This window comes from Scardinius erythrophthalmus, assembly GCF_964197995.2.
Source record: "Scardinius erythrophthalmus genome assembly, chromosome: 1".
Lineage (NCBI taxonomy): Eukaryota > Metazoa > Chordata > Actinopteri > Cypriniformes > Leuciscidae > Scardinius > Scardinius erythrophthalmus.
The window spans coordinates 55,930,036-55,940,232 of NC_138221.1; the positions used below are offsets into that span (position 1 = coordinate 55,930,036).

Below are 10,197 nucleotides of genomic sequence, written 5' to 3' on the forward strand. Positions count from 1 at the left end.
ATTAAATCACATTTGTAATTTAAACGAACTCAATATTTTAGAAGTAAAAAGTAGGCTACTAAAGTAATGCACTTAATTCTTGAATCATTATTTTCAATATTTCTTTCCACATAACATTGATCATTAAGCCCAACAAAAGTATAAATAAATGCTTCCAATTCACAAAAAGGAAACTATTCACATTTGCTGAATTGTTTTTATCAAGATCTAGAAAAAAGCGTCACGTCATTGACCCTTTTATAATGTCAAAGTACCTCCAAGTTAGCAGAGCAATTCATTACCCATGATAAGTGCTGCATCAGCAGCCCAGCAGACAGAAGAAGAGAATAGTTGAATGCCAAGACCAGCCCACTGCAAGACAAGTCTTGATCCAAGCTTCAGCTCCCACATCAGCCTTGTCAGACGTGCGCAGGACATGCGGGAGAGATAGTGGAGCAGAGGAGGATTTGTCACTTACAGACACAGCTACGAACGTAACAGGTAACTTACGTTTATTTACACGAATACGCGAGGTTACATGTGAATGTTGATAAGCGAGGCTATAAAGTCAGTTTAGGAGAACTGAGTTTAATGTGAACTCGTGCATGGTTTTGCATGGATGCGGACTTTGCGTGCAGTCACAGAACTGTTGCTTAAGTTTATAAATCTGCAGCTATATTTATAAGTAGTTAGAGCAAAGCTTCTGTGTACGATTGCGTAAACGAGATCAACGCGTAAACGCGGAATAGTATTGCGATTATTACGCAGAAAATGTTTGCGGTCGCTTGATTGTCCTATAGGCTACTGCGCTGTAAAAATGGTAATAATTTTAACGGTGGAAAGATGCTACGGTAAACCTGTTAATTCGTTAACTAGGTTTCCATGCCATATAGGCTACTATGAAAGATTAACTTGTAAATGCACAGAAAATGTTTTAGAAATGTGTATTTAACTAATTCTACAGTAAAATATTAAAATTGGCATATTATCAGTAGGGCAACATTTTGCAATTAAAACAGATTTGAATAGCACATAAAGGTTGGTAGGCTATACTAACATTAAAAAACATTTACTGACATAAAGTTTGTACTTGCAACAATACAATAGACATGTATGCAGACAATACTTTTAACATTGCCACTGTATTAGTTTTATGGTAAAATTTGGCAGCTATAGCAGCCAGATTTTTTTATACAGTACTGTTAAAAACAGGATTTTCACTGTCTACTCCCACCACACATTACCGTGATTCACACAATTTACTTTATTAATACAATTATTTCTGGTTTCTTCCTATTCTAGAGTCCTAATAAATTAATTTAGATAAAAATGTATCTACTGTCCTGTCTTGTCTTTACTATTAAACTTTACCATATTTATTTTTCTTTTCTAATGTTGTATTTATTTAACATTATTTTCTAATGCTTTATTTCAGTTCCCTCTGGTGGCCTTGCAAGATATAGCAAAACTGTGATTTGAACATCACAAAGGAAAAGAAGTGAATATTTCAACACAAATGAGCCTGCCACACTTTCAGGATACATTACTGCCATGTTAAATCCTCCTGAGAGTTGTTTTATGTGCTTTGGTGGAATATGGCAATAAGAGGGACTGCAAGCTTAACAGAGATCCTTAAGGAAAGTTTTTAAGGACAGCAAAAGAAGAAGGAAGAATGGAAGCTTCATACGCTGCCAGCGCTGCCGTTGCTCCAACTCTGCCGCCGATGACCCCGTATCCAGGTTACCTGCTCCGAAGGTTTCGGGAGTATCAGAGCAACGCCGTCATCATGGCCCATTACAACTTCACCGGAAAGCTGAAAGAGAACAAATACCGGGATGGACTGAAACCCGAGGCCATTGTGTTTCTCATCATTTGTCTTCTCATTGTGGTGGAAAATGCCATCGTTCTGGTGGCAATATGGAAGAACAAAAAATTCCACATGCCCATGTACTACTTGCTGGGCAACTTGACGCTGTCTGACTTGCTAGCAGGCTTCACTTACATGGTGAACATCATAACTTCGGGGGCAAACACTCTCAAAATGACTCCAGTACTGTGGTTTCTGAGAGAAGGCGGTGTGTTTATCACTCTTTCTGCATCTGTCATCAGTCTCCTGGCTATAGCCATCGAGCGGCATGTCACGATGGTCCGGATGAAGCCGTATCAAGGGGACAAGCGTGGCCGAATGTTCAGTTTGATTGGTGCAAGTTGGGTCCTGTCGGTGCTCCTCGGCATTCTCCCCATCATGGGCTGGAATTGCATAGGAAACCTGGAAGAGTGCTCCACCGTCCTGCCTCTCTATGCCAAGAGCTTCATCCTCTTCTGCATTACCGTGTTTACCCTGGTGCTGCTGGCCATCGTGGTGCTCTACGTGCGCATTTTCCGCATAGTGAAGTCCAACACCCAGCGTTTAGGCTGCGCTCCTCAGCGCAAAGGTATGGCGAAGAAGTCCCAGAAGTATCTGGCTCTGCTGAAGACGGTCACCATCGTTCTCGGCGTCTTCATCGCCTGTTGGCTGCCACTCTTTGTGCTCCTTCTGCTGGACTTCTGCTGCCCTGCTCAAGGATGCGAGGTGCTGTTCAAGGCGGACTACTTTCTGGGCATTGCCATGATCAACTCGCTTCTAAACCCCATCATTTACACCCTAACCAGTAAAGACATGCGGAGAGCCATTCTGAGACTTGTCTGCAGCTACTGTCTGCTAACAAAAGATGGACAAGTGAAGAAGTTCGGCATGCCTTTCCTGGACTGTAGCACCAGTAAGGCAGAGGTGCCGTCACACAGACTTGAGGGTCTGGAGACGACGGTCTCCTCGGGGAACATCACACCATCCACTATTAAAGCCATCTACCCCAGGATATTAAAGAGCTGAGGAAGAAGAATGCAATGAGTTCCATCGGACACAGTCCAACTTCTCCTGGTTCAGTTTGAATATTTATAAAACTGACAAGTAAACAAGACTGAGGTGCTTAGAAATGAAAGCAGGAGAAGTTGGAGAGATGGAACTCAAAAATATCACGTTTGGGACTTGGATTCCTCCACATGCGTTAAAGCAAACCATGAGGCTGCCCGAGAGCGTGGTAGACCAGACAAGTGGAATTTTTTTTACTGTGACAAATACCAATGTTGTTTAAAATGGACGTTCTGCCAGACAAGAGCTTCGGTCTCTTGTTAAAAATAGCATTTTAAACAGCAAATTACAAACAGTGATACAGCTGAACTGAGCAAAAGCGCAAAAATGCTTTGAAAAGAACTCTTGTGATGTTATACAAGTCTCGTATGTGCGTTTCCAGAAATAATGAGCTTGGGTAACGAGTCATTTTCACCTCCAAATAACAATGAAATGTTCAGAGACTTTGTGGTGAAAAGACGCAAAGAAAATGACGGGTTGATGCCTCCACACACAAGCACGTTAGTCATCGGGAGCTTAACGAATACATATACACACAAATAAAAACTACAAGGCAAGTGACTATTTTTAATCTGTAAGATGTTTCCTTTTACAATCGTATTTTTTGGGGAAATACACTCTCAGAAGAAAAGGTTCTATTATAGAACCTTAAAGGGTTCTGTCAGGCGCTTCATATATAGAACCTTTTAGAGTTCTAATTTGAATTACTTTTGTAATTAAAGTCATTTTTATCTTCTATTAAATGTTAGGAATTTAACAGCTCAAAAATACTTTATTAGTAGAAAAAGTGAAACTACCCCTTAAACATGAAAGTATTATGCAATTGTTTTTTCCTTATTTAGAATCTTTTTGTCATAAATGGTTCTTTAAAATTGAGTCAAGATCCCTATTGTTCTATATTGAAGCCCACTGAAGGTTTTCACGTTAAAGCTCCCTTTAACCAGTGTGCAAGTGTGCTATATGCAACAAGCTATATAAATATTGAATATTTTATAAATATTGTATCTGTATGTTATTGTATAGAATACCAACATTTATGTGTAGCAGTCTGAATCTGCAGTGATAAAAACAGCACTGACATTCAAGCAATATTGCATTTCTGTAAAAATGTGTCCATGTACGGAAAACGATGCATTAGTATGTTTAAATGTATTTTTTTTTTCTTGATCCTAAATTATGAGCCTTAAAAATCTTTTATAAGTGCATTCATTAAAAGCTTAGTGTTTTCTTGAATGTTTGCAATTTGTCTTTTGTTTAGTGACAAAATTTTTTTTTTGCAAATGTGACTTGCGCTACATAGATTTGAATTTGCTTCTACATATTTCATTGTTTCCCATGAAGAATAAAACTAGAGTGCGACAAAATATACATATGTAGGTGTATGTAAGTACAAAAATGCTGCTCAAATGCAATGAAAAAGTTTGTCAAAGCGAGTCGAGCTGATTTCCAGTTGGCTGCTCAATCACACCCACACCACATGTTAACCAAGCATAAACTAAACTATATTGTGGTTATGTCTTTTCACAAATCATGAGCCACACACACAATTTTCTCACTGCTCTGTCTTTGCAGAAAACCCCTACAGAAAAAAGGCCATAAACTCGTGCCAGTCCGGATGTTTACTGAAGCTGAAAAGCCTTGTCTCTGCACCTCAAGGGTTCTATGTGACTCATTTTTGAAGTTAGACAAGTAAAGGTTCAATTGCTCACGCAAACAGAATAGGATGACTAGGCTTTTGAAAGAACACCCACCCATATGCACTGACAGAAAGCAAATATCCCAAAGTAGTGAAATTAAATACAGTGAAAGTAGTGTAGTGAAAGCAAAGAAAGAAAAGATGAGGAAAAAACATGACTTGCACAAAGCGCTGCAATAATATATAAAATCATTCTGGATGAAAATGAAACCATCTCTGAATAGATGTTATATATCTTACATTCTCACACATCATACGTTTAAAAAATATCAATTAAAATATTTAAATTATATGTAGGCAGGAGCTTTATAAAATGACTACCGGTAATCTTAATAAGAAAAATAAGTTCTAACCCTTTTTTATTGACATGTCAACACTATCTACAACAATGTACAATAAAAGCTCAAATTACAAACAAAATGGCTATTCACACCGAGAGAGAAACTAAAAAGCACTCCCTCTCATGTTAATGACAGATACAACCCATCTACACCTGTGTTTTTAAACACGCTGCATGTGCTTGACAATCATGTTTTGTCAAAAATGTAATAATTTTCACTGTTATGTTTCCACCAGTGCTGTGCAATTTTTTTTATTTCATAGGATCAGATTCTTTACTCTATGGAATTACAGCAAGGGATGAATAAAAAACAATAAAAAAAAAAACATAAAATGCCATTCTGGGCATGCAAATAGAGCATTTTCAGTCTGTGGGGGGTAAATTGTGAATGCAGAGTGACATCTTGTGGTGTGTTACACAAAAGGTAGTGATTGGCCAATTTATTATCAGACTTAAAACACATATATATAGACACACATATATACACAGTTACACACACACACACACACACACACACACACACACACACACACACACACACACACACACACACACACACACACACACACACACACATATAAAAACAAACAGGAAATTAGCAAACACGGTTCATGTGCACCAGGTCTACCATTCAGTATTGACCAGGCTCCACAGGTCATCGCTGACCTCACAGGGGGAACGGGTGGAGGTGTCTATGTTGATGGGGGTTGCCACGTCCGCACCGTAGTGAACTGCCAAGAGACAAAAGGGATTTCATACGGTCTGCAATATAAAGCTACTATGGTCATCATCCGCATATATAGTAAATGTGTCAGGATTACCTCCCCTGAGTATGTGTGGCTCTGGGTCCACCTCCAGCTTTATCTTGGTTACTTTATTATAGAGCTGAGCAACATATCTAAATCAAAGGCAGGGGAAAATGTTTTTTTAGTGGACATGATTTCAAAGCAGTCAGGCAATGCAGACTTCACCATATCACTGAAGGGCTACCACACAATCAGACCAATGACTTTCCGTGACTTCTGCATTCGTTCGTGACTTGACAAAATAATAATAAAGATGGCTGAAGATTGCAAAATGTCTGACTTTTCTGAGCCTGGAAATTCCCATGACCATGTGAACCTGGTGGTAACTATCAAAATAATATACATTACCGTTCAAAAGTTTGAGGTCAGTAAGATTTTGTTGTTGTTGTTGCAAAAAAATATATATTTTTAGCAAGGTGGATACACTACATTGATCAAAAGCGACAGTAAAGACATTTATAATGTTACAAAAAATTTGTTTAAAATAAACAATGTTATATTCAATTCATCAAAGAATGCTGGAAAAAAAGGTCAGTTTCCACAAAAATATTAAAATCGTCATGAAATAGAAGTTGTGATAGTCTTTTCTTCCCTATTGTGACGTCTATTCGAGACAAACGGCTTCTCGAACAAGACAATTTTGACATTTTTGTCGATTGGGAATTGATTGGATGGTTGTGGTTTGCTATTGGTGGATCTATGTGAGTGACAGGTTGCCCCGCCCTCACGCCAGAAAACACATCATCAGAGAAGAGATGTTACTTTGATTAAAGATTAAAAGGGCCATGCATTTAATACAAATTAATGATGTGCACAGATAAATCATATATAATAAATACTGTAATATTTCACAAAAAAAATAGGAGTTTTCAATTTTGATTTCATGGTGACTTTAACCAGCACAAGCATTTTCAATATTGATAATAATACAAAAATAATACATCATATTTGACTGATTTCTGAAGGATCATGTGACGCTGAAAATTCAGCTTTGACCATAGGAATAAATATATATTTTAAAACAGAAAAGTTGTTTTAAATAGTAATAATATTTCACAACATTATTATTTTTACAGTATTTTTGTTCAAATAAATTCAGCCTCTGTGAATATTAGAAATCTTACCGACCCCAAACTTTTGAAGGGTTGAGAACTGGACAATTTCAGCAGGTAGAGCCTGTACTATCTAGTCCTTCGCCATTATAAACACACATCTTTAAGACGATTACCCTTTTTGTCCCAACTATACCAAGATCTTGAGAGATGCACTCTCACAAGGTGAACTAAAGCCAGTCCAGTGCTTACATGGCTGAAGGAATGACCTCAGTTGTGTCCTCGTCCACTTCTTGTTGCAGGGTTTGAATTTCTTGCTCAGCATTTCTGAGTTTTTCCAACTCTTTCTGTAAGAATCTGACCCAACAGTTAAGGGGTAAAACCACAGCCAAACAACAATGTGCATGATCGAAAAGCAACTGACACAACACTCATGCTTTATTAAAGGGATAGTTCGCCCCAAAATGATTCTGTCATCATTTACTCGCCCTCAAGTTGTTCCAAACCTGTATGAGTTTTTTTCTTCTGTTGAACACAAAAGACGATATTTAGAAAAATATGGATAACCAAATAACCCAGGGGCCCATTGACTTCCAAAGTATGGAATTAAATAATACTATGGAAGTCAATGGGGTCCATCAACTGTCTGGTTACAAGCATTCTTTAAAATATCTTCCTTTGTGTTCAACAGAAGAAAGAGCTTAATACAGGTTTGAAACAACTTGAGGGAGAGTAAATGATGACAGAATTTTCATTTTTGGGTGAACCATCCCCTTAAAAGAAAACCGATTTTGGTTCAGGTCTTGGAAAGGATACTCCTGCTCTGAGTCCAGGATTTGGCTTTTGGACAGACTCCGCTGCACTTCCTGCTCCATCCTCTCGATCTCCTGCACCATCTGGCTCTTCTGCCGCTCTAAATCCAAAAGCTTGTGGCCGACCACTTCCTCTGCATGCACAAGATCTTAAACACAGAGAGAAACATTTCAAGTTTAACATTTTTTAATATCCAAATGTTTAGGGCGCATTAAAAACCACGATGAACGCCTACATTTGCCAAAATGTTCAGCATTGTACTGGGATTGCGCAATACAGTATCCCACAATGCAACATGCCTAAACCTTCCATTTCCAGTGAGGTGTAATATAGCAGCATATTAATCTTTTCCTTGATTTATTATTTTATTTTGATCAAAACTAGATTAAAGTCAGCATGGAACGAAAAACGCAGAACACTTTTCCACCTTATTGTTACATTAATACAAGTGAAACGGCTTCTAGAACAAAAAAAAAAAACAAAAAAAAAAAAACGGATGGATGGTTATAGTTTGCTATTGGTCGATCTCATGTGAAGTCATCTGATTTCATGGTGACTTTAAAAACACAAAATAACCATATTTATTTCTGATAACTGGATGTCACTTGTAGAATTAAATATGCAACATGATTGGGACATGTGACAAACATGGTCGAGTGACTACAATATAGTCATTACTTGCTTTTAAATGCTAATTGTATCAGTTAATATTGATTAGCAAGTTAAAAGTTAATATTAGTACTGAAGTAATACCATTTAAGATCTCGGTTGCAGTCTTCTTGGTCTTGATGTGGTGGTCAAAGAACTCCTGCAGTTTTTCTCTTGCTCCTCGAAGAACGTTCTCTACCTTGCTGCTCTTGATGAACTCAATCAACGTTTCCCCGGATTTCTCAAGGACGTCATCTTGCATCTCTTCGTTCTGTGACATGGCTGCATTAATTATATTTCTGCAGATAAAAGAAGAGGTGAAGCTATAGGATGCCATGATGACAGAACATTTATTCATTTAGCAGACACTTTCATCCAAAGCAAATGAGGAACAAAACAAGCAACTTGCCGTAGAGTCAACTATACTCATACTCAATTAATACAATTGTTATACTATTATAACAATTATAATAGTATTTATAATTCTCTCTGTTATACTATTAATAAAAAATGACTAAGTTTGAATTATAGTAAATTTATTTTTAACCAAACCAATAAACTCGTAAAGTATACAGTATTATTCGTGGCTCAACAATATTTATTAGTTGTTGTTTTTGTTTTGTTTGTTTTTTACAGTTCATGGCATTACCACAAAATGTATGTTTTTACTTTTAGCAATGTAGCCTAAGTTTTCTGGAAAACTGTATTTTTTTACATTAAATGTCGAGGTTTCTTGATAAAATTTGCAACAGTTGGAAATTCTACAGTTGTAATGTAAGTTAACTGTATTTAAATGGCATACAGGGCTCTCAAAATACTCTTATTGATGCTTTCAGTGTCATTTTTTAAAATAAATATATCAAAACCATGCTCATAAATAAGTAGCGTTACGTTAGAATTTACAAAAACAACGTAGTAGGCCTAACGTTATAAAATATGAAGAGTTCAGATGCAAAAGCCTCTAAGTGCCATCTGAAATTTTCTTCTAGAATGATCATTTTTATCAAGCTCGTATATTTAAGTTCAGTAATTTCACTTAAATGACAATTAATAGGTAATTTTCATTTCCATTTAAGTGAATTTACTGAACTTAAATATACGAGCTTGATAAAAATTATCATTCTAGAAGAAAATTTCAGATGGCACTTAGAGGCTTTTGCATCTGAACTCTTCATATATAGTCTAATGCGAATGGTGTATAATTTATATTAAAATCACAGACTGTTATTGAGCAAACACAAACAACAACTCAAAAACAAACCTGCCTAAAACAACCACACAATGACGCGTTCAAAAATACATGTTTTCTTTATTCAGTCAGTCTAGCGTTTTAAACACGGACTCAAATAACAAATATCAATTAAAATGTACAATATAGCGATGTTCTGCAATGTATTTCAGAGTAAATAGTCTCACCCAGTGCACGCGCTGTGTATCCGGATTTCAAACTGGTGGCTGTTTGGCGCGCTTTCCCGAGCCGCGCCTGAATAAAAACCAGCCTCAAAACCTCAAGCATTTGTTTCACCTCATTACTACTCCATTACTACTAATTTTCATGATCATTGTTTTAATATAGCACATCCTATATAAAATTCATTATGTGCCCATTTAACCCGTTTAAGGTTATTTTTCAAAGCGACTCGAGAATTTCAGTCATGCAACTATGTGCGACACCTAAATATAGCTTGTCAAGTCAAGACCACCAAAGCCTCCTCAGCGATTTAGGGATAACCAGCAACAACGTCATGGTTTCGTTTTTCCCTAACCAAACTTGTTTTATTTCTATTATTCTATTATTTGACAGCAACAACAACAACAACAACAAAAAAACCTATATTGAATTAATATATTAAATTTAAATAAAATTGATGTTTGAAATTTTGTTTATTTTAAAAGGAGGTCTGAAATAACTCAGAACTTACAAACAAAGGATGAAACTAAAGTGCAATAGT

General features: G+C 36.8%; 2 protein-coding genes across 2 annotated transcripts; one reads left to right on the top strand and one right to left on the bottom strand.

Annotated features, from left to right (window-relative positions):
• Nucleotides 1-315: 315 nt before the first annotated feature.
• Nucleotides 316-4,123, top strand: s1pr5a (sphingosine-1-phosphate receptor 5a). The gene is made up of 2 exons (XM_081363374.1): nucleotides 316-480; nucleotides 1,415-4,123. Exon 2 carries the CDS (start codon nucleotides 1,652-1,654, stop codon nucleotides 2,849-2,851), a length of 1,200 nt encoding a protein of 399 aa, XP_081219500.1. The 5' UTR covers nucleotides 316-480; nucleotides 1,415-1,651; the 3' UTR covers nucleotides 2,852-4,123.
• A 796-nt stretch (nucleotides 4,124-4,919) lies between these two features.
• On the bottom strand, nucleotides 4,920-9,946 carry spc24 (SPC24 component of NDC80 kinetochore complex). The gene is made up of 6 exons (XM_081363394.1): nucleotides 9,662-9,946; nucleotides 8,351-8,544; nucleotides 7,601-7,745; nucleotides 7,037-7,141; nucleotides 5,748-5,824; nucleotides 4,920-5,657 (listed from the first exon to the last, which is right to left on the bottom strand). The coding sequence occupies exons 2-6, from the start codon at nucleotides 8,523-8,525 to the stop codon at nucleotides 5,551-5,553; spliced, it is 609 nt and encodes a 202-aa protein (XP_081219520.1). The 5' UTR covers nucleotides 8,526-8,544; nucleotides 9,662-9,946; the 3' UTR covers nucleotides 4,920-5,550.
• Between the last annotated feature and the right edge of the window lie 251 nt (nucleotides 9,947-10,197).

What these genes read in the sequence shown, in the direction of transcription:
- spc24 (XM_081363394.1), bottom strand. Translation starts at nt 8,525, where the DNA reads ATGTCACAGAACGAAGAGATGCAAGATGACGTCCTTGAGAAATCCGGG. An exon ending in TGCAACCGAGATCTTAAATG is followed by an intron (nt 7,746 to 8,350) that starts GTATTACTTCAG and finishes TCTGTGTTTAAG; the next exon opens with ATCTTGTGCATGCAGAGGAA. An exon ending in ATCCTGGACTCAGAGCAGGA is followed by an intron (nt 7,142 to 7,600) that starts GTATCCTTTCCA and finishes CTGTTGGGTCAG; the next exon opens with ATTCTTACAGAAAGAGTTGG.
- s1pr5a (XM_081363374.1), top strand. Translation starts at nt 1,652, where the DNA reads ATGGAAGCTTCATACGCTGCCAGCGCTGCCGTTGCTCCAACTCTGCCG.